General features: G+C 40.6%; 1 protein-coding gene across 1 annotated transcript in view; it reads left to right on the top strand.

Moving 5' to 3' along the window:
- lrp1bb (low density lipoprotein receptor-related protein 1Bb) overlaps positions 1-27,520 on the top strand; it is a gene marked incomplete at its 5' end in the record, with an annotated part of 183,744 nt that overhangs the window by 108,371 nt on the left and 47,853 nt on the right. Inside the window, 19 exons of the mRNA XM_083682704.1 lie at positions 226-430; positions 2,307-2,471; positions 3,301-3,545; positions 7,622-7,753; positions 8,051-8,278; positions 8,850-9,024; positions 9,326-9,420; positions 10,840-10,989; positions 16,038-16,178; positions 16,294-16,419; positions 16,697-16,828; positions 19,812-19,946; positions 20,172-20,301; positions 20,790-20,916; positions 21,411-21,562; positions 22,223-22,347; positions 22,646-23,017; positions 25,301-25,490; positions 27,132-27,336. Of these exons, the coding sequence (XP_083538830.1) occupies positions 226-430; positions 2,307-2,471; positions 3,301-3,545; positions 7,622-7,753; positions 8,051-8,278; positions 8,850-9,024; positions 9,326-9,420; positions 10,840-10,989; positions 16,038-16,178; positions 16,294-16,419; positions 16,697-16,828; positions 19,812-19,946; positions 20,172-20,301; positions 20,790-20,916; positions 21,411-21,562; positions 22,223-22,347; positions 22,646-23,017; positions 25,301-25,490; positions 27,132-27,336 (3,230 nt within the window). The remainder of the gene's footprint in view (positions 1-225; positions 431-2,306; positions 2,472-3,300; positions 3,546-7,621; positions 7,754-8,050; positions 8,279-8,849; positions 9,025-9,325; positions 9,421-10,839; positions 10,990-16,037; positions 16,179-16,293; positions 16,420-16,696; positions 16,829-19,811; positions 19,947-20,171; positions 20,302-20,789; positions 20,917-21,410; positions 21,563-22,222; positions 22,348-22,645; positions 23,018-25,300; positions 25,491-27,131; positions 27,337-27,520) is intronic.

The raw sequence follows: 27,520 nt of genomic DNA, 5'->3' as shown, positions 1-27,520 counted from the left end.
ACCTTTTATGTTTAATGGAACGCTAGAGGATACAATCTCCTTTTATGTCAATGCGTTCTCCTCCAGTGTTTGCTTGGGTTTCTCCCCAGAAAATGGGGCTTCATAGGGAGCAAACAAACCAATCCCTCGATGGGGTAACATTTCTGACTGAGTTGAATGCATCATTAGCCAGTCTTGTAAAGAGACAGGGGACAGTCGGTGATGAGGGTGTGGTTGTTGTTTCAGGAGTGACAGGGATCGAGGTGGTCATCCAGCATGGCTTGGCCACTCCGGAGGGCCTGGCTGTGGACTGGATTGCAGGGAATCTATATTGGATCGACAGCAACCTGGACCAGATTGAGGTGGCCAAGCTGACTGGGGATATGCGGACCACACTGATCGCAGGCGGCATGGAGCATCCTCGGGCCATCGCCCTGGACCCAGGACAAGGGTGTGTGTTAACTCACATACTGTACACTATTAATCAGGGATGAGATCAAAGGAATAAAGTAAAAGAACAACCCACTTCATATTAACTTCCACATCTACTTTGATGCATGAGGATGTCTGCCGGGTTGGGGTCCATTAATGCTAAAAACAGAACACATCAATAATGGTTCTGTTGACTCAATTTGAGCGATGACAAGTGATGTAGCTTATCTTTCCCTCTCCCTTGGCTCATGCACTTTACTGCTCCTCCATTTTTCTTTTAATGCATGGCTACAATTCATCTCCAAAATATCTCAGGCACAAAATTGGATGAAAAAGCCTCTTAAACTGTAAAATGGTACATATTGTTCATTGTGCCTCAGAATAACTGAACTCATGTCTATTTGCACTGTAGGTAGACACAGTGGGATACTGTTTGCAGATCTATAGCTCGATTTACACCAACAGCAATGGTGTGTTCTGACCTCAGACCTCTGTGGGCAGTCGGGTTAATCCACAGCCAGTTTATATTACTATTGTACCTGGTGGCATAAGATCAATATCAGGCTGCTTAGCTGATCACAGGGTTATTGGTGAATGGTGGCAGGGATGTATTTTGTAAATGCAGTATCTGCAGACAGTATCTGCAGACAGTATCTGCAGACAGTATTAGGAATAAACACAACATGCCTCCTGTATTGGGCCAAAGTCGAAAGCAACGGTGGAATGATTCATCTTGAAACGGCAGGACAATGGAGTCGCTCATTGAGGCAGTTAGTTACACACTTTACTGGTGCTACTGTGAAACAAAGTATAGCTGTTCACATTTCATTGTGTTTAGGCTTACCAACTGTACAATATGTAAGAATAAAGCATGCATATGAATGACTAGTATTTCATTATAGGCCTACACTTCTTTCAGTCTATTTCTGTTTAAAATAACTTCCTTATAAACCAAATCAACTCTTAAATAATTTAAAACTCTGTTTTTCTCTATTCCCTGTGTTCCACATTTTGGGAGGACGACTTACATTTCCGTGCAGAGCATTGCAAGTGTAATGGATGAAGCTGGTGCCTAAAGGCAGAGTTCAGTTTCAGAGCAATAATTCTAATCTAATTACTTGAATCCACTCAAAAGAGTGGGCCATTGATTTGAAAGCCTGGTCCAATGAATAAGGCTATTGATTTGGACAAGGATATTTCTTCCTAACACTGTTTCATTGTCGTCAATGTGTAATTTAAGCATGGGCATTGGGTCTCACATTCTAGCTGGTTCTGTGGATAAAAGCAAGACAGAGTTCATGTTTTGGAGATTAGACATGACTCTGTTGATGGTCAAAGTAATCACAGTATTCATTTACAGGCTTCATTGAGCCGTAGAAGGTCGTAAAAAAGCAGATGGCTTCCCATTCCAGCCAATACCACAGATGCTGTGGATAACATTGTTCTATTTGGTGCTGTTCTTGGACCAGAGACTGCTGCCAATCTGTGTGTTTAGTGGTCCACTTACAACAATACACTGCATGTAATCATTGTAGTTTGGAATGCGTTCACATTGACGAACCAATGAAAACGATTTGAGGAATTGCAAATGGTACATTTATTGATGAAGCTGTTGTCTGTTCTATGGCTCTTAGCCTTAGTCAATGTTCCATGAAAACATTTCAATGATGGAAATAAAGATGCTCTTACATTTCTGCTTTTCTTTCAACACAGTAGATGGTTTGGGTTTTTCCTTTAACAGCATGACTCTGTCATGCATTTTATTCACAGAGTACATTTTCTCGATCGACAAAGTCTGCTCTTTCCATACTCTAGATTCATCCTTAGAGAAGCAGATAACATTCCAATGATCTCACAGATAATGGTAGATCTTCTCAATGGGTTTCTACCTTTAGAATCCTCTTCTGGACCGACTGGGACGCCACTTTTCCCCGTATCGAGGCTGCGTCCATGAGCGGAGGTGGAAGGCATATTGTGTTTAAGGACATGGAGATAGGAGCCTGGCCTAATGGACTCACACTAGATCATTTGGAGAAGAGGATTGTTTGGACTGATGCCCGGTATGTGCCTCTAATATTAGGATGCAACTGTGGCTATTTGTATTTTGTACATTTTCTGTAGATAACAGAGACACCTACCAGAGACTGTGTGATTTGATTCAAAGTGTGGTTGTTCAGTAATGGTGAACAGCAGAATTGTTTATCAAATGTAAATATACCTGAGCTGAGGGAAGACATGTCTACGATGAGAATAGATCACATAGAATACCGCCTGCAGTGAGAATCATGACAATTATCCCCAATGCCTGTTTATGACACATCCACTTTATGACGTGAAGCACGTTCTGTCTCTTTATTTTCAAACATTTGCAACTACAGCAATATAATAATAATAATATTATTATTATTATTATTATTATTATTATTATTAATAATAATAATAATAATAATGTTAATAATAATAATAATTATTATAATGCATTTATTTTATATAGCGCTTTTCTCAGGACTCAAAGACACTACATTCCATGGAGAGAACAGAAGAATAGATAGAGAAACAAAAAGTAAAACAAAAGCACAGTCGGTAAAAACAACAATAAAAATAGTTTAAAAGATGGGTTTTGAGAGATCGTTTAAAAGAGGAGAGCACGCTGGATTATTTAATGTGGTTTGGGAGAGTGTTCCAAAGAGTGTGGGCAGTAGCGGAGTAAGCCCGGTCCCCCCAGGATTGGTGTTTAGTCCTGGTATATACATATACTATATGATATACAGCAAATATGCACTTCCATCAAAGGCTCTTTAAAAAACGTTGGTTTAATGTCTAGCTGGCTTGTCTGGTTTTAGAGACAGACTTGAGTGATTTCCGTCTCCTCTCTCCCTCTCCTTCCAGTTCTGATGCTATCTACTCTGCACTGTATGACGGCAGCGGGGTCATAGAGATCCTGAGGGGACATGAGTACCTGTCACACCCCTTCGCTGTGTCCCTGTTTGGGGGCAGCGTCTACTGGACAGACTGGAGGACCAACACACTGGCCAGGGCTAACAAGTGGACGGGGCGTAATGTTACAGTGATCCAGAAGACCAGCGCCCAACCTTTTGACCTGCAGATCTTTCACCCCAGCAGACAGCCTCAAGGTACACCTGCCAAGCCTAGTCGATCCACCTGGACACCTTTGGCCACACAGATTAGCCACCTCCCTGAGAGTGTTTGAGTGTCCTCACTGTCCTCACTGTCTTTTAACTCAGAAGATAGCTTGTTGATTTTCTTATTGTTCATAGCGATATTTAGGCATTCCTTAAGAAGTAATTACTGGATATTGACTGAGTGTTTAAAAAATAAATATATATTTCCTGTTGTGTAGAGAGAAAAGAGAATATAATGGCATTATTTTTAGCTCCTGCTCTGCCCTCATTGGACCTGTCAGTCTTGTGGCTCCCAGCATGCCTACAATGAGGCTGGCTGAGTGATTGAAAAAGGTGGTCATGCAGAGAACTAGCTTGCATTAATGGAACCTCTGAATGGTGTTTTTCCCTTCACCCAAATTAGTCTAATTGGTTCATGTTACAGAGTCAAGCAGTTTGGGGGTTTAATTGAACCAAAATTAATGAGAGAAGCTGCAAAATGAGATTACCCCTGTCGGCAAAGATGATAGCCATTTTCTTGTATACCTATTGAAAGTCAGAAACAAAGACACATGCACTAATTTAATCAATTATGAATGCCTAAAGGTATGCAAAATCATGACCAGTATTATAAATAGGGTTTGCCTTTCAATGATACAAGTTATGCATGTCAGCATGCACATTAATTTGCCAGGCTAAAATTGATTGGATTAAATGAATTTCCATTGATTGCTTTAATTTGTTCAGTACATGGATTTAGCAGTAAAGTTGAACTACAAGTGAATGGAATCGTTATGATGCCAGCATTTTGTTTTGTGTATAGCCACCTGGTTTAGTCTAAGGCTCTTTAGATGCACAACATTTTTTCAATACCACCAAGTTTCAAAATGTCCCTCCTCAGCTTTCTACAAATGTAAGACACCACCCATGAATAAGTATTAGTGCAGCAGTAATCTGGTTTGCATCTATTCAGCAATCCCACAATGCTGCCAATGTGGCAGGAGTTAATTTGCGGCTTCCTTCCTGCACTGTATCTGCATACTGGTGACTGCTCTGCATACTGTAGATAAGTGTGTACAAATTGAACTGCATTTCTAAAGAAGCCAGTAAGTATGTCTAATCCCATTTTAAAGAGCCCAATGGGGAGAACTGGCTGATATCCACTCAGGCTAGTCCCAACGCCTGGAGATGCTGCTGCTCTGTTGGCCCTGCAGATCTGGACCAGAGAGAGGGAGAGGATGGGTGGGGGAAGTGGAGAGACAGGGAGAGGGAGAGGATGGGTGGGGGAAGTGGAGAGACAGGGAGAGGGAGAGCTGTGGGTGGTACAGTCCTGGTCTCTGGAGGTGTTTGGTGGCTGCCACAACTGAGATTTACTGGGGGCGTCAACAGTCTGGTTGTAAATACATTATGTGCAGTTGGGGAGAAGAGACAGGGTTTTTAGGATGGGCAACATGAGGTTTGAAAATAGGGAGGAGGTGCCAATGATTAGTTAAGGGGGAAGCCAGTCCCAAGGCCTCCCAGTGAGAGATGGTAATTGGTGAGTTATACTGTAGCTCCAATATAGCATCAAACACAACCAGACACAATATGCAGCAGGCTCCCATGATACTATTTATAATTAAAGGAACAGTGTCAACTTCTGAAATCATGTATTACAAATTATGTTAGGAAAATGTATCATTCTTATAACGTACACACTTGTACTTCCAATGACAAAGTGTACTGCAGGAGGCGCCAGTATTTGCCAGAAAATGATTTCATATCCAATTTTGTATTCATGGTTGTATTTATGCAACAAAATGTGTGTCTAAAATTGTATTATATAAAAGGACCTCTGAAGTTTTCTCCATATACTGTATTTGCGCTCTGCTGGGAGCCTGGGCATACATAAATATGATCAGCATGCATGGCGCATTGAATCACTGCAAAGCATGAAAGTGTTTTCGACAAGCAGATGGTCTAAATACATGCAAAATGATAACATTGCTGTTGATAATGAGATTGTTGTATGAGAAAATCCGTCCACTCACATAATACAAGGCAAATGTGTGTCTTTCCAACACAACACTTGTCTCATTCACTTAGGAGTGAGTGACAGAGTGACAGAGGGAAGAAAAGGGTGTCAATGATAATTCAATCTGATTACACAACTGACCTGACAGAGGCATAGTCTCCGTGTGTTAGCTAAATGTAAACATGTTGAATTATTTATATGATTTAGAAAACAGAGCCATTTGCACTGAACATCTACCCTATCAAAGAAAACAGAGCTTTCAGAAAGCCACAGTAAGACATAAAACACATAACACACTTTACATACTGTTTAGCATAGCCATGACTACCTAAGGCCCTTCATGAATATTCAAGCATCTGACAGGGTGACTCTTAGCAGAGCCAAGTGCCCCAGCAGCCATCACCTAGTGTTCCCAGTGGATGTTCTGGTTTAGATGGAAAATACTGTACAGTATGTCACTTTTTGGGCACCACACTCTGTGTAGTCTGTGTAGTTTTATTTTGTTTATGAGACGTCAGCCAGTCTAGAAGGAACACACTCTTCTGCTGTCATTGTCATTTCTCAAGGCTATGATTCAGCTGAGTGTCATGCTGTATCTAGACCTTTTCCTCTCGTCATATGTGAACTGTTTTTCAACTAACAGCAGGCCGATTTTCCCCCTAAACCATTCAAATGTATAATGTATTCATTGAGATGTCTACAAATGTGTCAGGAAATGAGTTTGGAAATGAGTTTGCTGAAGTTGCTCGAGGTAAATCACTGCAAAACATATCGTTGTATCTGCTGAGGGAATGCATGAAAGAGAATAACTGTTCTATCTTAAAAAAAGGGAGTGCAATCAGAAAAGAGTTGTTGTGGAGTGGACTGAGGGAGAGCTGGCATTTGTCTATGTAACCTACTGCCTGGATCACTGAGGAGTTAAAGCCTTTACAATATCCCAGCAGGGTTGTAGAGTGGACGGTGTCTGGAGAGCATGTCAGCAGGTCCAGGTTTATACAGTGGGCTCCTGCATTGCTGTGGTCCTACAATAACAGACCATGACGTCACTGTAGATTCAGAGAGGCGGTTGACGGGGGAGGAAATACACTGTGGTCATGAACTCAGGAGACAGAGAAATTAGTTTCAAGAAGTCTGTATTAAAGGACCCTGGCCTCTGGAATCACAAATCCTCAGGAAGAATTCAGGTCTCAGATTGTATATACGTATTTCCTGTGATAAGGGGGCTACTTGATATCATCTGATGTTGAATTCATCCATCTTAGAAAGTGTCAGGACAGTGGAAAGGTCATGGTGATTTTGAATTTTTAGCTTATGGAATAGGCTAAAGCAATTTATTTTGCCAAGTCACAGATGACTTCTTAGTTTGCATAATTTGATCTGCTTGGTCAGCATTCATTACAACCTCAGTTCTGTGGGGATGTCTCACCCTTTCCCCCCCGATGCATGCCAGTGGTACAACCCACTTCAAAGCCTTGTAGAACAAGTGGCCGACTGTGGTCATGACATGGGTGGCATGCGTGGTGGGGGCAGGAAGGAGGATGGGTGGAGGCCTACCTCAGCACAAATATAAATTAGGAAGTCAGCATTATGGTTCAGAAGTATAGGTGGCCATCCAAAACATTACACACATTTTGGCAGCTGTTAATTCGTTTCCTGTCCTTGACCTTTAAGTAGCTGTTAGCGCTTCAGAATAGCCCTTTAATGTTTCGGAGCCCATAACATTTGTAGTTTGTTTCTATAAGCTTTTGTGCCCTTTATATCACTGCCAGGAAGGTGAGGACTTTTGATCCTAAAATGGTAAAAAGCATATAATATTTCTGTTTTTTAGCACTACTACTGTACATTACTTATGCTACAGTACCCAGTCTGTACATAGTAGCCTTTCTAAAAAGGTTTTCCACAGAGATAAGTCCCTGGGGATTCTTGTTCAAGTCCCTGGAGGTTCTTGTTGAGTCTCATACTGTATGTGCCCAACGCTTTTAGTGCACAATCCTGTATTTGTCATTGCCTGTTTTTCTATCTTTCTGTTCCTTCTGCTGACTGGTCTCAAAAGTTGCACTGCTCTCTCATTTAGCTTCCAACCCATGTGAGGAGGATGATGGACGTGGTCCCTGCTCGCACCTGTGTCTCATCAATTATAACCGCACAGCTTCCTGCACCTGTCCACACCTCATGAAGCTGTCCCCAGACAAACAGTCATGCTTTGGTGAGTGGGACCAGCCATCAGCAGTCCTGTAACATCCCCTGTGTTTATGCTTTTTGACATCAAAATGACAATGTGGGAGATTACACATTGACTACACAAAGGAGGGTTAGAATTTGTATGCATATTAATTGTCTCATTGGCATTTTAAGTTTTGGCTTCAGATTTGATAAACATCAGCATTTGAAGCTGTTATAGTCATATCTTCATAGCCATATCTGACTAAAAGGTCAACCTCTTAAAAAAAACAGTAGTGATTGACATTCTTTCTCCCATTCAATTTATCTCTGTTCTCAATAGCGCTGAAAAGGTTCCTGCTGTATGTCAGGCGATCAGAGATCCGTGGCGTGGATATTGACAACCCTTACATGAACGTTATGACAGCGCTGACTGTACCAGACATCGATGATGTCACCGTGGTGGATTATGACGCTCAGGAGGAAAGGATCTACTGGGCTGATGTCAAAACCCAAACAATTAAACGGGCCTTCATCAATGGGACCCAATTGGAGACGGTCATATCTGGAGGTAGAACATAGTCTCCTTTTTGGTACTAACATGCTGTACCTTGCATCTGTGCTGTGAACATCTTTTGATTGACACTGACATCAACATTTCTTGATTTGTATTTCTAATGTTGTGTCAGGACAAAAGCACAGAAAATCAACTCTGTCATTGTCTGCAATATTTTGTTTTTGTTGTGTCTGAAAGGTATTGGCTAGCAGATTGGCTGTTATGCCAAATTGTGCTGCATGAAAGAACATCTTTGAAAACAATAGCAATTGATCCCTTTTCCTTTGATGAATATCGATAGAGCACGTCCTAATTCCTGTCTTTGAATTTTGTGAGATTTAATTTGATGACCACTGATAACTGAACAAAAGCCTCTCTGCACAAGCTGTTTGACATACTGAATTGTAATGTTTACTTTTTCGCTATTTCTCAAATAAGTGGATGTTTTTGTTTTGTTGAAAATCTTTTATACATTTTAATACCAATGTTTGCATATCCCGGCTGTCTGACTCATGCCCCCTAGTGTCTCTGTAAAACACATAGGCCTAGTTGGAGTGACAGGATTCCTCTATTGTTTTGTCCCTAGATATTCTAAATTGCCGGGGGCTGGCTTTAGACTGGCTCTCCAGGAACTTATACTGGCTCAGCTCAGAGAATGACGAGTCGCAAATCAATGTCGCTCGCCTAGATGGATCCCTGAAGACCTCTGTCATTCATGGGATTGATAAGCCAAGGTGCCTTGTAGTGCATCCCGCCAAAGGGTAAGTAGATTACACCACAACATCTGTGCTTCAGCATTATCTTGGGCCCATTTCATGGGTTTTAGGATATCTTTGTTTTGTTGAAAAAGAAAAAAACAGAGGTAAAAAAGGCAACTGCAAATGCTTGCATGGAATATGACACACTTATTCCTTGGAATATACATCATCTGCCATTAAGTATGAACTCTAATCAACATCAATATAATTCTACAGTACAAATGCATTGATTAGTCAAATTCGAAAAAAGATTACAAACTTTGTGTTATCATTGATAGGATGTTTCTTATGTCTTCCTCGGTAGTAAAATTTACTGGACAGATGGCAACACGATCAACCTGGCCAACATGGATGGGAGTAACAGCAAGGTCCTTCACCAGAACCAAAGGGAACCAGTCGGTCAGTTGAACATTATAGCTCTGTTTGGCCTGGCTGTGAAACAATGCTCCAGTACATCCCCATATAACGTGTTATTGCCTTGCACAGGAGCAATCCCTAGGCTCGCCATGTTTAAGCTGTCCACTCATATAGAAGTCTATTATATACAGTACAGTACATACAGTAAGGATGTTACCCGCCCACTCATACTACAGAAGGCTGTTCATTGATCATGAGCATGGTTGTTTTCTCTTTGTGTTCTGATTTGTGCACAAATCACATCTCGCCATGTGCTAGGAGTTAATATAATACCACTCTGAAGTAACTGAATACCTTTTTGCTGCCATGCCAGTTTGAGCTTGTTCACTCAGATGATATAAGGCTGGGCGAACAATTGTGCATCTGCAGGTCAGCGACTCAAGCAGCTGCTCTGACAGACCCCAAGGTCATATTGTCATTCTCTCAAATAAACAGTACCATTGTTTTCACTGTTTTCAGTCTGTTGGCCCTGTCAGCAATATAAATCGCTTGGGCATCATATTTCACATGGCTTCATTTATGATTATGGGGTGGACCTGGGGACAGAGTAAATTAATGATCTGTTGTGACTGTGAATCAGCCATACATAAATCCAACACACCATGTGAGACAGAGAGCTGTCCAGGCACACAATTGAAATAGCCTCCAGTTGCCACCATCAATAGTGCCATTCTGTCAAATCCCATCATGTCCGCTAGGAAATGGATTTAAAAGGAGACACTCTCTGGTCAAATTATTTATAATGTCAACTGGAGGTCATAGAGATATCCCAGGCTGCAACTAATCATTCCACCACCCCACACACATATACTGACTCTCACCCGTATAGGCTATGCAACCACATGAGTATGTCTTTCCAGTACCAGATGCATATTGCATCTAGTAGGCTTTATATCTACAATTTACTGACTGTAGAAGGATTGCTTGTGTTATGTCATCTTTTCCTAGAATATTTCCAAGGAATATTTTGCAGAGAGTTGTTACCTATGCTAGCTATGTTACCTATACCTATGCTAGTTACCAATGTCTTGCGACATTGAAGAAGATGGTAGAAAACCTGAAGGAAAAACTGAATTATGTTTTTTTGGAGCTCCGTCCAAGCAAAGTATTTGATTTATTTGACGTATTGGCGAGGTGTCACTCATTTGGAACGGGTTTCTGCTCTTTTGTAGCTACTTTCTGCAAAGGATTTCTCCAGGCTTTCCCAACTACAGTAGGAAAGCCTGATCTCAACAAGGTTACATCATCATTTGTGAACACACAATTTCTGTACGCACTCCAAGAAAAATACTAATCTACTAAAATAGTATTTTGTTATGCCCGGTATTATCTGTTTTATAGCTACAGTACTTATTGTATTCTGTTCTGTTTGTTAAATGGACTCGTCCTCTCCTCTCTTAGGCCTCTCCATAGACTACACTGCCAACAAGGTGTACTGGATAAGCTCTGGTAATGGCACTATCAACAGGTGCAGTCTGGACGGCAGCAGTCTGGAGGTCCTGGAGACTGTGAAGAGAGAGTTACCTAAAGCGACGGCCCTGGCTGTTATGGGTGAGTGGAGCATGTCAGTGCATCAGATGCCCATCAGGGATTAAGGAGAAAGTGTGTGGGGATTATGTGTCGCTAGTTAAGTGGTTCCTGAATGAAGCCATTTAACCAGCATTGGCGACAGTTCTGCTCCACTCTGTGTGAAATTGCCTGGGCATTAGATAATTAAAACACAGGCTGGGTTTGATTGATGATTGATTTTTTTTTTGTAATGAAAGGGGAGGTGGATGTTTATTGTGGATTGTTGCTCAGTATCTCTGTTGAATCTAATATGTTGGACAATCCATCACCTGTGGGTTTCATTTGGAAATGTGCTAAAAGGTTATAGCACAACATGATGGTTTTTTTTCAATAAGGAGGTACTGAATCGTGCTTATTTTCTCAAGAATATTTGTTTTTTGTTATTGCACCATACAGAATACAAACACTCAAGCATGACTGAGCTGATTCAAAGATGGTTTTCCATGAAAGCAATAGAGCTTATGCGAAGTCACAGTATAATATATTTAAAAAAAAGAGAAAAAAAAATGGAAAAAGTTGAATTTAGTTTGGTAGCTATTCTGTAAACATTCTTTGGGGAAGTAGATTAGTTATTATTTTCATCTCCACTGGCGACTCGTCAGCCGCATGGTAAAATATGACAAACCGATAGTAGATTTTGGCCTCCAATAATGACAAAATGTATATGCCAACATCAAAGAGGGGAAATCTTAATATGATTGATTTAAGACCAGATGGAAAGAAAAATGTTAAGACCACTATGTCTCATAAGACGTCCATTTCAGCACATAGCATCTGGGTTTTTAATTACATTACACCTTGAACATTTTTTTGAGTAAGGCTTAGAATTTTAAATGGCTTCACGTCCATACAGTTACAATCTGGACAATTGGGAAGCATCTTGTATGACTGTATTTACTTGCCAGCAGCAGTAATGAGCGGAGAGCAAATACAGTGACAGAAGGGTGTTGTTTTAAAGTTAGAGTTGATGGTCTGATTTGGCGAGAAAAGAATGTTGTCAGAGCGAGAATTCATGCCTTTTGAAGCACAGTATTAAGTCATTGCAGGTCTCCTTCTTTTTTTCGTTGAACGATTGCCTCTGACTGCAAGTCGAAAAAGCTCTAATTAGGCTGTCAAAAGTAAAGAAACAACTATTGATGTCGGCTTCATTACTTTATGGGCAGTAGGCACTACTGTATTTAAAGTCTTGAAGAGGACTGGAACAAATGTGACAATACATTAATGTACTGTAAGAGTTACGTTATGGAAAAAGTACTCTGAAATGTTCTTGCAACAGAAATGGAAAAAGAGACGTCATTATACTGTACAATTCCACATTTTGAGCTAGAATGCAAGGCAACGAAGACTAATGGCTTATTTCAAAGCTGTGGCTGACTACAGTGGAATGATATTCTCACAACAAATCATCTATCACAATTAATAAAGCATTGGTGTGTTACTCTTCATTGCACTGACAGGTACTGTAGGTTATACTTAGGTTTATAGCACTCCTTTTATGAAGGAGGACAGAAAGGGTGTGTGTGTGTGTGTGTGTGTGTGTGTGTGTGTGTGTGTGTGTGTGTGTGTGTGTGTGTGTGTGTGTGTGTGTGTGTGCGTGTGTGTGTGCGTGTGTGCGTGCGTGTGTTCGTGTCATACATGTTTGTAAAACAATAATTCTATCAGAGTACTAACCAGTTGTCCATAACTCTCAGTTTGTAGACCAATGATCATAAAACATGTCTTAGTGTTATGGGTTATGAGCTTAGTAATGTTAGGTAGGTGCATGACAAATAGCTTACAGTTTTTGCATCTTGTCATTTTATAAACCTAGAACATAGATTTGCAGATATTCGGTGGTATAATCTGAATAAAGCCTATTTTGCTTCAATACACTATCTAAAGCTTTTAGGCCACTCTACATTGCTGCAAATGATTTTCAGCATTTTGTTTCTGACATTTTCGGCTTGTCAATACTGTATGTTTTAGCCGATGTAATAGACATATTTATTGAGAACGAAACACAGTATGCATGGTATATAGCTGAGATGTTATCTATAGATGACCTAAATAGCCCTCTTAGAGTTGCTTCATGAACAGGTACTCTAGGTAAAGTACAATAGGTACACAAAAGTCATATGAGGCAATAAATCTGGAGGAAAGGGCAAAACTGCAAAATACAGTGCGGAAAGTATTCAGACCCCTTCACTTTTTCCACATTTTGTTGTGTTATAGACGCAATTTAAAATGGATTAAATTAAAAGAATTTGCCATCAATCCACACATAATACCCCAGAATGACAAACACGTTTTTTGACATTTCAGTAAATGTATTCAAATTGAAATACAGAAATACCTCATGTACATACGTATTCAGACCCTTTGCTGACAAAGATGACACTCTTAAAATGAGCTAAAATGCAAAAATGTCATCAACAAATCACTCAATAAGTTGAATTGAGTCCATCTTAATGCAAGGATAATAGTTAATGTAATTTTGGAATGAATATCTTTGTTTTTATGGGGTCTCTGATTTGTATAGGAATCAATTACACACAAATTCTTTTAATTCAATCCATTTTAATTTCAGTCTATAACACAACAAAATGTGGAAAAAGTGAAGGGGTCTGAATACTTTCCGAAGGCAGTAGAGGTGAGATAAACAGTTGCTGTAGAGTAGCCTTTAGAGATGCCTGTTCCTATTGTCTCCATAGTGACAGTAGTGATGATGAAACTACATGTATATGCTCACACTTCTGTTTTAAAATCTATTTTCACCATGCTAACCTCTATCGCTAAAGTACCTACATTTTTTTCTTGTAGGGTAATTTGTGGAGATCAGTAATGAAATGAACATTATATTTATCAGCTTTTTTCATATGCCAATGATTATGTGTGCCATCTGTTTCCAAGGGGAATGTTTGTTTGACATTGTTAGCATTGTGTGTTAGGTTTATGGGCTGTCCTGCTCCATTGTGAATTAGAGAATCAAAGTTATTGAACACAAGTTTTCCTTACTACAAAGCCCTTTGGTCTTCGTTGGGTCAATCAATGGGCAGCCTGTGTTTGTAGTGGTTAGGCGTGTTCCTAGCCATCATCCTGTATAAATTAAGAGCGATTGCGATCTAACAGGGTTCTGACCCAGATCTATGGCTCTCTCTCACAGCAGGGAAGGGAGACCATCGATGAGAGACTTACTAAGGCTGCTCTAATGACAGCTTTTCCATAGTTTAGCCAACTTCTGCCGTAAATTTAAAATCACCATTTGACTGTGGTCACATGATATACAATTCTGATTGCTTTCCGTGCTGGTACCACAATAGCAGCATGTCTGGCAGGCTTCATCAATCCAAACGTGTCAGAATGAGCAAAATTATTGTTATGCATCGACAAATCAAAAATGTCTAAAATGTTGACAAGCACACAGCAGTTTACAAACAGCAAACAATTGCATGGTTTTCTCCCACTTATATATTGTAATGATTGCCAAGACCAGTTGTGAATAGAGGTAATGAAAGCTCTGTCACAGTCACAAGGTCGACCCATTCAGCTCCAGGAGCAGTGCAGTAATTGGATTGGCCAGATGGAGAGGTGAGGGCCTCTGTTTAGAAGATGTGGGTGATCCATCAGGTAGTGCCTTGCCTGGAATCAAACAAGCGGTTGAGAAGGAAATTGAATATGATGAGCAACAGCTAAGCAATCACAGCTTCCCTCTGCCCCCCATGGCATCACATTAACACTGAGAGAACAGCTAATCTGGACTAGCTGATCCGGTGGGGTCAAATGTTGGGCAAACTGCATGTAGGCTGTCAGTCTCAATCATGGCAACTTGTCTGATTTCAGAAAATGAGTTTCTCTTTCCTTTCATTGTTGACTTTGAGTCCAAGGCTAGTACGTTGAATGGCAGTGGTTGCCTTGGATTGTAACAGTGTTTGCTTTTTGACCTGCCTGCCTGCTTTCAGTCAGAAATGGTTAAGATTTGCAGCACCACATTTTTATTTAATCTGTTTGTTATTCGTATTTTTCGAGGGGATTGAAAATGTTGATAAAGAGAAAGGCATGCGTTCCTGAATTCCTCCCTATTGTCTTTTCTTAGAAACCATATTAAACTAGGGTATAATCATAATCAAACAGACTATAGTACAGTTCTCTTAGTGACAGAGGTAATGACATTTCAAATTAAAGCTAACACTACCATAGAGAAAATTAGAGAAAATATACTGTATCCATGTGGAAACATAAAGATATTTATAAGCGCATGACAATAATAATTACAGTAATACCTCCAGAACTGAATATAGACATTGTATTATACATAATGGAATCTAAGAAAGATCCTTTTCAATCCATTTCAATTCCACTTTCCAATTTTTTTCACTGCATGATAAAATGTTATGTCTTTGCATAATCACTGGCTCTCTGAAATATGAACACATCTCTTACATGTTGAAAAATAAGAACTGAAGCCCTCTTGATGACATTACTCTACTGATAAATCTAAATATGTTTTTCACCTTACCTGCTTATTGTGTCTATTTTTAGATTGTGAAAGTAGTCCTAAATGTATGTCTTGCTACCCAGTACTTATGAGGCCCTCTCTAAAGGGACAAGAGCCACTCGACATTGCTGCATGCGTCAGTGCAGTGAGGTTGGTTGCAGTCTAGTGGGTTTTTGAATGGAAAATCCTTGTCATGTCTGGATATTCTCCAGTCAAGAGCTAGAGCTGTGTACCACTAGGTTCTGCTGGGGTGTGTGGGGGGTGGGGGTGGGTATTGTGCTGGTTCCTCTGCCCACACTCTCCAGCGTCCCTCTCCAAACTCATGCTACTACGCTCCCACCTACTTCTCTTCTCTTTACTCAAACCTTCCCATCAACGAGTACCTGTGTTTAGAGCCCTGGTGTCTTGTCGGTCAACAACATCTTTTTCAACCTCAATTACAGTTACTCTACACTACTTGTACATGCAGAGTTACATAATAGTACTGTATAGATAGATATCCAGGCAGACTTTATTTGAGGGTATAGTTTGAAATGAGGACTGCTGTTTGTTTCAGGTGGTAAACTATGGTGGGCAGATGATGATTCAGCTCAGCTGGGCACTGTTACCAAGAGAGATGGACGGAACGCAGTGATTCTACGTAATAAGACCAGTGGAGTGGTACACATGAAGGTGTACGACAGAGAGGGCCAGAGAGGTAAGAGCACGCGTGCAAAACACACACACACACACACACACACACACACACACACACACACACACAAATGCAGGTTCTGCTTCTCTGATTTTATCATTTGATATTCAATATTCAGGAAGGAACCCATGTCAGGTAAACAACGGAGGATGCTCCCAGCTCTGTTTCCCCACATCTGAGAACACTCGCAGCTGCTCCTGTACTGTGGGCTATAACCTGCGCACTGATCGCATGTCCTGTGAGGGTAAGCAAAGTAGACTACTCAAACTAACTACACAAATAACAGTAGCCTCCATGTGACCCTACAGCATGACTGTAAACACAAACTCAATGTGACCGTACTAGAAACCTCTGACCTCTGATGAAACGTCCTAACATAATGACTGCATATTCTCCCTTTTTGATAAAAAAGTAAGCATGTTATAACACAGTGGCATCTACTGTATTTTTTTCTCCCCTGTATTGCCTGCCTTGTTTATGTAAAGAGAGTGAATGAATTACAGTACTCTCTTGTTCTCTAGGCATTGAGTCATTTCTGATGTACTCTATCCATGAGGGGATACGAGGAGTCGGATTGGACCCCAATGACAACATAGAGGCTTTGATGCCCATCACAGGGACTCTGTTTGCTGTGGGTGTGGACTTCCATGCAGGTACAGTACTTCAAGGACTGGCAGATCACACTCAATCTATGTTCCTCAGTTCACAGTTATATTGTAAATCTACAGTTCACGGAACCATGGGCCTCTTCTTCTACTGTGCTCTGTGTTATGTCTGCCACATCTACATTAAATAGATGGACTCGATGTATTTGATGGCTGCATATGGACGTAATGTGAATTTGTGTTGTGGATGGTGCTTATGTGTTTGGGTGCCTTGTGTTTTTAATATGTTGATGTTGTTAATCTGTCATTGTGTTTTATGTACCTTTATCTAGTTGGAGCATGTGAGTCCAAATAAATTGTTCCGCAAGCAGACAATATAGTACAATATAATATAAAACAATACTCCAAGTGAGAATTCATAATCAAGTGCAACGGGTGAAGAGAGAGAGAGCGAGAGCGAGAAAGAGGGAGACCTTTGTTGTAGTATGCTTTAACCCTTTAGAATAATGGTTAGTAGTGCTGTTGAGTGCTCCAGAGATGAAAGAATAATAAGTTCACGTTAGGGGCACATCAGCATGAGTAACACCCGACCAGTTTTCCACCAGCCTGAGAACCGCTCCTGACACAAAGCAATTCCCCAGATATTGTATTAAATGAGGGTAACATGCACACTGCTGGGCATAAACCCATGGCTTGTGCTGGCATTTGTATACAGTACATGGTCTCTTTCTTGCATAATTCATGTGATAAATATGATAGATTTATTACACAGAAAATGCTATGAATAAAGTATGGGCTAGTTGTGCTTCATATATATTATCTTGCCACCAATATGTGATAACAAAAGCCATATATTAAGGAAATGGTGTGTTTTATCTAACATAAGCGCACACATGCAAACACACACACACACACACACACACACACACACACACTTATCACATACATACATACATACATACATACATACATACATACATGCACCATAGTCACATGCGTGTATGTGTGTATGTATGTGTGTTGCATCAACCCGTTGTTTGCAAGTGAACATTACTTCAATTATAGATGCAGTCTAATAGTCCCAAAGAATCGGCCTAACTTATAGAGGTAGTGTACACGAGTTGTTACCTGACCGGCTAAGGAGGAATAGGGTGAAAACGTCACACACCTGTCACAAAATAATTGTTGCAAGCTAACACTGTATTACTTGAGGCTCAACGACCACCTGAATTGTGTCAGTGACCCTGAAGGTCAAGAGTAATCTTAATGTGTGACTGCTTTTTGATTAAATGAGGATACAGCTGAAAATGTAGTTAAAATTAGATGCTGGCTGAGTAGAAGGTTGTGATTGCCCTCCCCTTCATTGCTTGATACAGGTGAACATGCAAATACACAGCTATGCTCAGCCAGCAGTAGCTGATAGCTCACACATATCATTTGCATGGCATTATGAGGCAGGTCGCTGGAGCATAAAAAATGAAAAGATTAAAACCTTCCAGCTGGATCCTGCCACATGTAAGATATGTGTTAGTTGTATTAGAATACTTCAAAAATGTATTCAGATACTGAGTACTGAATACATGGCTCAAAATGTATTCTGATACTGAATACTGAATGCATTGCTCAAAATGTATTCAGATTAATGAATACTTTTTGGAATACTTTTCCATTTGTACACAGGAGCATTTAAGAAAACACAAAAAATAATTGTTGGAAGAAGCATGGACACACTAAACAAATATTTCTTTAAACCTATGTTGGCATGCCGACAGAGGGCCAATGGTTTTATAGACAGACGTTGGCATACCATTGGTAGAATGACATTCAGTACGCCAATGATAGTCAGACAGTGGCATACTGTTGGTGGACACCCGTCGGCACGCCAATGGTAGACGGACTCTGGCATGCCAGTGGTAGACCGACTGCCAGCATACCAATGCTAAACCGACAGCCGCTATGTGAACGCTGGACTAATGACTGATAGTTGGTATGCCAATGGTCGACCGATGTCGCCCTGGCAGTGGTAGACAAACAGTTGACATGCCAATGGTAGACTGACAGTTAAACCCTAAAGACCGATGCTTCAGCCATTTTAGCTAAATATAAAGGTTGGTAAAGGAGTGGAGAGAAACAGCCAAAGCAGTGTGCCATCAGTGGGCTGCCTTCGGTCCAGTTGTGGGTGTCAGCTTGTCGTTGGTGGTCCTATCTTTGACCGATATGAATATTAGGCTAGCCGATTTTTTTAGTCGCGGACACTCTCTCAAGAAAGCTCTCCGTACGATACAGCAGCTATGAGTAGCACCACAAATTGAAAGTCAACTTCCACCACCTTCAGCCATCAACGGGATGCAGATCGCACAATTTTATTTTCTTCATTCAGCTGAGCAGCTACTGTGCAGTGCAGAGTAGCAGCAACATTGTGAGATTGATTGAGTTGCAGGCTGTTGCAAAAGAGATTAAAGTATTAATTTTGTTATTTATGAAAGTAAATACCATAAAATGTATGCTACCAGAATACTAAATACTTCAAAATGTATTCTGAATACGTATTCTGAATATACTGCATGTATTCCGATAATAATATGAATTCAGTATGAACAGGTGGGTGCAAATAAACATGCTGCCTCACCTCCTAACAACCTGTGTCTACTGACAGGCAAATACTGAGATGTACTTCAGGCTGGACGGAAGATGAATGACTTAGTATTTCATGCTGTATGAAACAGAGTTATTATCTAAAAGATCATAACATTTTAGATGCCATGCTTTGCATATGCAATATACTTTTCAATAAAATCGGGTATACAATAGCCATTCCGGCATAGCTCTACATGTCAACAATGAAATGAGGTCTCTTGAATGTGTGGATATGCTAACAATCATGCTTTATATTCCCATTTTGTGAAATGGCCCATGCTGTAATAAAATACAGTTTCATGAACTGTTTTGTTTGTGGGTATACATATGATTTGTGGCTACACATTTAGCATTGTATTTGATGTTGTTGTGAAATATATCCTCTGTTTTGCAGGAAATGACACTGTCTACTGGACAGACATGGGCTTGAACAGAATCTCCAGAGCCAAGAGGGATCAAACCTGGAGGGAAGACATCATTACTACTGGCATCAGTCGGGTCGAGGGCATCGCAGTTGACTGGATAGCTGGTCAGTGTGGTTTGCTGTGAAATGTAGCCAACAAAATGGTCTGACTTTATGTGGTTCTCAGTGGATACGGCCATATGTTGAACAATTATGAAATTATCTCTGGAGTATACAGTATGCCAAAATAATTAAGTCCTCTGGTGTGTGGTTTTACACACAATATTTTGTTTGTGTTATGATGTCTGATATCTGTCATGCTTTGTTTACATGTTTGGCCTCCTTCAACAGGTAACCTATACTGGACAGACCATGGTTTGAATCTCATTGAAATCGCCCGTCTCAGTGGTGCATACCGCTCTGTGGTCATTTCTGAGGGACTTGATCAACCCAGAGCCATCGCTGTCCATCCACAGAAAGGGTATGTCTGTGTATCAATGATGAAAGGATGCATTTTGTATAATAAATGGGATAATAATCTGTAAAAAAGCAGGGGATAATGGACAGAGGAAGAGGAGGCCTAGTTTGATCTGTAGGAGTCGAGGTGATTCAGCTACCTCTCTCATGATGTTGGTAGATAATCAGGGATAACCTGCTGTGTCAGTCCAGAAATAGAACATACGATAGAGGGCGGCTGATATTATTAGTCTTACCAGGACCACGCGAAGATGTCCTGCAGTGAGATTGTTGTAATGGTTTACCCATTTGGAGACTCCTGCACAATCATAAAGAAGGTGTACTGTATGATTTGTTTAATTCAATTATTCTGACAGTCAATCATACTGTATCCGGTTAAATTATATTAATAATAATTAATAATTATATATATATATATATATATATATATATATATATATATATATATATATATATATAATTATTAATTATGTGCTTCTCTCTCCTCCACAGGTATCTGTTCTGGACTGAGTGGGGTCAGAACCCCTGCATAGGGCGAGCACGGCTGGACGGCTCTGATCAGGTCACACTGGTCAACTCTGGAATCGCCTGGCCCAACGGAATCTCCATAGACTACGAGGTGCAGACACCTGACCCCTAGTCCCTTCTATCCACTTATTATATAGCTGTTTCTAGGGGCGCCGCTAGCCTCTGTTGGGCCCAGGTACAAAATGTCACGACTTCATGTCCCCCCCCCATGAATATTAATTTATACTCGTTGTTGAGACATGATTTTGTTGACCTCATGAGATCATCAAATGATTCTCTTTGACTGGAATTCAAGACACAGGTTTTTTCATTTTTGTTTTTACACTCGCTCCATACTGAGTATAGCTTATGTTTACTCATAGCCATGTAGGAGCATTAAAATAGTTGTATACCCTCGACCCAAGATTGAGGATTATCCATGCCTCCCCCCTGGACCTGGACCTGGACCTGGACCTGGACCTGTACCCTACAATCCCCCCCCCACCCCCTTGCGGCGCCCCTGGCTGCTCTCATACTTCTTTTGTGGATAAAATGTACCCAATAAGAGGATAGACCAGTGATGTGCATTTTTAAATTACCTTCCAGGAAAATAGATTATACTGGTGTGACGCCCGCACAGACAAGATAGAGAGGATCAACCTTGAGACCGGTGAGAGTCGGGAGATTGTACTGTCAGCAGCCAACGTAGACCTGTTCTCTGTGGCTGTGTTCGGGGCTTACATCTACTGGTCTGACAGGTAATTTATTATTTCCTTAAATGCACATGCAGTGGCCCACAAAGTCTGCAGCACTAACCTGGTATTAACCCTTGCCTCTGTGGGATTCATATGTAAATGCTTCTAGTATGCCTCAATGTCATTACCAAGGATAGATCCTTCACATTTTGTCCAGCCAGTTGTTTTGTGGATGTTAATGATTGTGTGTAAGGCCATTAATTACTTTTTGGATTACTTTTTATCATAAAAAATGTAAGTGCCCTACAGTATGTCATCAAAATAGCACTGAAGAATTGGAAATAATAACACTGAAGAATAGAGGACGGGTTGAGAATAAAAACACAAAATTAGTCTTTTGACAGTCATGGACATGATGAAGCGCACTCTATACAAGTGGTCACATGACCAACTAACACAAGTTAACAGTACATTATACAGTATCTGACTCCAAAAGATGTCATGGTTAATAATGATTGATAATGCTTTGCTCATCCCTGTATGAGAGACACTCGACCATACAGACACTCCGCCAGCCGTGCTCATTCAACTGTAAATAGGTAAACACATTTAAATCAAAGCTGCCACCACCAAATCCGTCTACAACACCATTGATTACTTTTCTTTCTTTTTGTTTTACTTTTCTGTCCACATTGTGTACCTCTCCATTCTGGTCTGTGACAGAGCACACTCCAATGGATCAATCCGACGAGGCATCAAAAGTGATGCCACAGAGGCTGTGACTATAAGGAGTGGCCTGGGGGTCAACCTGAAGGATGTGACAGTCTTTAATAGAGGCCGGGAGAAAGGTAGACGTTTCATAATGGTCATATTGATTGTCACCACCATCAGCATTGTATCACTTCATCATACGTTTGTTGGTTAAATGAACTGAGAAATATCTACTTTACTATAAAAAAGCTGAATGGTTCTAGGCAGAGCATGTTTTCTATATGGGTTTTATTAGCTACTATTATTGGTTTTATTAGCCACTATTATTGGTTTTATTAGCCACTATCATTTTCAGCCACTGTTATTATCAGCCGTAGCACTGTAGTAAAAGTGCTAATTGAAGGTAAGAAACATGTTTTCCTCTATGCCACACAGGCACCAACCCATGTGCCAGGAGTAATGGGGGCTGTCAGCAACTGTGCTTTCACCTGGGCAGCGGGCGCAGAACCTGTTCCTGTGCCCACGGCCACCTGGCAGAGGATGGCTTTGCCTGCGAACGCTATGAGGGCTACCTGCTCTACTCTGAAAGGACCATAATGAAGAGCATCCACCTCTCGGATGAGAGTGACCTCAACTCACCCGTCCAGCCCTTCGAGAGGCCAGCGTACTTCAAGAACGTCATAGCCCTGACCTTTGACTACCGCCAGAAAACCTCAGGGACAAATCGTATCTTTTTCAGCGATATCCATTTTGGAAATATCCAAATGATTAATGATGACTGGACAGGAAGATCTATCATAGCAGAAAGTAAGTGCATTTAAGAATGGCTTCTCCTCTACCCTCTGTCTCTACTCTTGTGTTTCGGTTGGACATTTTGAGTTTGAATGAAGCATGTCTCTTTATTTCGAAGGGTCTGAATATAACAGAATTACTGCCAGAACGAATTCATGTTTAGTTTTTTTGCTGTTGCTTATTTATTGTTCTGTTTCTTTCAGTGCTGTAATTTATCAAACATCATCCTGTCACACAGGTCGCTAAGTCCACTGACCTAGCTATAGAGTGAAATGAGAGACTGCGGCCCTTTCTGCCTCTTAGCAGACATTTGTGAAAAGCCATTTGTAGAGAAAGTAAAGTGGCACTGCCGTCCTTGATGTATTGTGTGGCTTCAATGCATACTACATCAAGTAAGAGCGTTGAAATGGCCACCTCCATTCTTCCTCCACTAAATGGAAGCAATTTAACTGTCAAATTGGATGGTTAGGTTTTTGGTCTTACTATTGATGGATGAAATTACCCCACTCCCATTTTCACCACATTCAGATCCAAATAGAAATAATTGGCCTGACATCTTCTGCGTTATCTAAGAATACAAAACCTGAACATGTGAAGATTAAAGACAGCTTACTCAGACAGAGTACTCATGGGAGCTCGCTGTAATATTTGCATCTAAGAGAATCTAAGAATTTGAAGCATTTCTCTCAGACTTGGAATGGAATGCATAAACACAGAATGTGGAATAATGCATTATTTTTTAGACTTTTACAGAATGACAGTTTGTATTGATGGCAAGCAAGAGGAGCAGAACCATTTTATTCCGTCAGTAGCCCAGTCAATCCTGCCTTGATAAGGATGAGTGGAGGCAGATGAGCAGGGAAGGCCTCAGTTCTGCACGGTTAGCATCTTCTGAAGTCTCCTCTGAGATGAGAGCTCAACCCCCCCCCCCCCCCAGACCAGCGGGATCCACTGATCCATATCCTCTTCATGTTCTGATGTTTGAAAAAATGAGAGAAGGGAAAAGCCTTCAGTTAGCTGTGACCAGAAAGCATTACCTCATAGGAAAGCGATGTTGATGTAATAACTCAGAAAAAAAAAAAATGTATTTTTAAGACATTTTGTATGTGTTAAATCTCCTCCTCAGCACCTCTGCATGTGATTGGTAGACCTGCCCATCAATGCAGGGAACCATAAATGACGAGTGATGCGATACTAATACTATTTAGGCCTTTAATAATCCATTGCTTTTATAGCTTTACACATCTCACCTGCTCATAGTTGGACTGCATTCCCATCTCTCTCTTCAGTTAAATGTCTAATTGAGCAACGATCAAATCTATGTTCCCTTTGAAGGAGTCTCCACCCTCTATCGGCGTCTAGTCCTGTAGATAAAAGCCAAGGCTCTCCTCTCTCTCCTCTCTCCAAAGTCAGTCTCTGCACCCTGTCATTGAAGAAGGGTGAAGATGTTAATCTTCCATATTTCCCGAATTAAGCTCCACATCCCCCATTAATTACTCCCTGGCCTCGCCAACCATTTCCGGCAAACCGAGCTGTCAGATGCCTTTTATTGCGAACAATTAATTAGCAATCGGCTGACTCGGATAGTACCTTAAGTATTCATCTTGTATAGTTTATGGCTTTTAGAAGCACCGGATTCAGCCCATATCACCAGATTTGACCACATGTTAAGCATTAAGAGCAATTAGGCACTGCATCCATGCTGGGGTTGATCCTTGTAGAGTGGAGTGAAGGAGATGATATTTCAGCCAGGCAGCTCAGTAACACCTCAGTCCCCACTAGTTACCTCCGGAATGTCTATTTTTTCATAAAATGAGAATTTGTTGGATTTATTTTTATTGCGAAGTGAGCTCTCTGAAGCAAACATATACTATACATGTGAAACATCAGCTTTGCATAATAACAGTAGAACCACCCTCAACCCAACTAGATATACTGTACAGTAATATACATATCGATATCTATAGAATATGTCAACACAATAAGTAGTCTTCCATTGACATCCACTACGAGTCCATTTTTGAAAAACATGGTAGAGACAACTCTGTGCCCTACATTGCATACATTGGTGTTCATGACTTTGAGTCTACTTGAGATTCTATAGTTTATTGGTTTATTTGAACTTTAATTATTTACTGTGGGCTATATGTTTGATGTCAATGTCTTTTCATGTACTGTATATAAGCCCTCTCAGTAAATTCAGATGCCCTGCTAACATTTCTAGTTTGATAGACAGTATGTCTATGTATTTCCAATGAAGCAGTGGATGATCCTTTTCTGCTCTGTCTGCTCCCTCAGATGTGGGTTCGGTGGAGGGACTGGCATACCACCGTGCTTGGGACACTCTCTACTGGACCAGCTCCACCACCTCCACCATCAGCAGGCACACGGTGGACCAGAGCCGGCCAGGAGCCTTTACCAGGGAGGCTGTGGTCACCCTGTCAGAGGATGACCACCCTCATGTCCTCGCCTTGGATGAGTGTCAAAAGTCAGTGGTTCCCTCATCTTTTAATTTCATTCAATTATATCATCATTGGTATTCTTAACGGTTGTAATTCATTAGTTACTACGACAGATGAGGTTTTATGCCTGTGGTAACGCTTGTCAATCAGCAGAATCAGATTTTTACTGGGTGCATTACATTCATCTATACTGTACAGTATGCATGCATCCTTGCATAGAATATATTGTGTAACTATCTGAATACTAACTTAACCTCAACAAGCTCTGAAGAGTTTTCTGCAATCTGTAAAATGTTAAACAGCAAATATGTATTCAGTTCATTAGTTGTTGTAAAGAAGATTGTATTCACATGGTGTGCTGAGGGAAGCATTTAATTGGTTCAGTACTTTCATTTGAAGAAAGTAGCAATTTGAGAAGAAAGTGAAAGGCATGAAGTGTCTTTTCACAACAACATACCAATGTCCTGTGACATCCATTCATGTATAAAAAAGCATATCTCAAATTATGGTAATTACTTACAGTCCTTGCATCAAGGAAAAGTCTAAGAATGAATATAAATATATTACCGGCGAGTGCTGGCCCAGGGGCTCACTAGCTGAATTAAACTCTTGACCTCAGCGGTTATACTTAGTTGATAATTTGGCACATTTTCAAGCAGAGGCCAGAATGATGTCTGTTAATTAGAATTTAACCTGAGATGATTAATTAGCATTCCCTGACAGAATATTATAATTGGGTTCTTATTAACCCTCAAGTGTGGAACTCCACTATGTTTTTTTTTTTATTATGTTTTAAGTACTGTAGAGAAGGAGGTAACATAACCAAACCCTACCTCAATTTTGTTCAGCCTTCACTTAAAACTTGAAAAGTGTCCTCCCTTTTATCTTAGGAGCAATACACAGCATTCTGATTGAGGACACACCCTCTACTTTGGTCAGTGTTTGCTGTAAACTGTAATGCATTCATGTATTCTGCTCATTTAGCAAAACCTACTTACACAGATATGGATCTTTCATTTATTTACCCACCAAAGATTATCATTCTCGATATTCTTAGTAGTCACCTCAAAGAAATATGAATACTCATTCCATCTAACATCCAACGATGCTAATCTGTTTTATCAAATGGAAAGTGAGCAGCAAAAACTGCTGCACCTTATCAGACATGAAGCTCATGCTTGGCGAAGGGGACACAACAAGAGGAGCAGGTGACAGGTCATGAGTGCCACATGAGCTATGGGACCACTAGATAACAGAGTGACATGACTAGATAGACTGCAGGCAATTTAGAATGGCTATGAATAATTCTCACACTCATTAGTGTTTATTTTCCCCAACGAAAGAGAAGCTTGACAAGTAACAATTGCAGTCCTATTAAAGCCATCATACAGGACCCTGATTCAATTTCAGAGAACACATATTTGTTTTGTACTCCTCACATGAGGGGGTGTAAAGATGTCAGAAGGGGGGGTGTGCAGATATAAAGATACAGAATCTTGGCTACATCTGTTTGCAATGATGGTGGAAATTGCTTTTAAGACAAGAGATAACAGACTGTAAATGTAACTTACTGTTACTATCTTCCCTCCTCTCAGTTGAGGGACTTTTAAACGGTTTCTTGTGTGTAGTTAATAGTGGGTTTTGGAATGTCTGTTACATTTTTCCAGCCTGATGTTTTGGACTAACTGGAATGAGCAGCGACCCAGCATCATGAGGTCCACCCTGGCAGGAAACAACATGAAGGTCATCGTGAGCACTGACATCCTCACACCCAACGGTCTTACCATCGACCACAAAGCAGAGAAGCTGTACTTCTCTGACGGAAGCCTGGGGAAGATCGAGAGGTGTGATTATGATGGCTCCTACAGATATGTGAGTATAATTGACGTGAGCTGTGGCTGAGTCATGTCTGTCTCGCTACTACGGTATCATAGACCATTCAGTGTTGCATGTTGTCATGGCGATCCAACACTCATTCCAATGGTATTATCCTGTTTGTTATGTAAGAAATTGTTAGACAATTGTTAGACTCATGATTAAATCTCACTCTCATTAC

Source organism: Argentina silus, assembly GCF_951799395.1.
Source record: "Argentina silus genome assembly, chromosome: 12".
Classification (NCBI taxonomy): Eukaryota; Metazoa; Chordata; class Actinopteri; order Argentiniformes; family Argentinidae; genus Argentina; species Argentina silus.
This window is presented reverse-complemented; position numbering and strand designations above follow the sequence as displayed.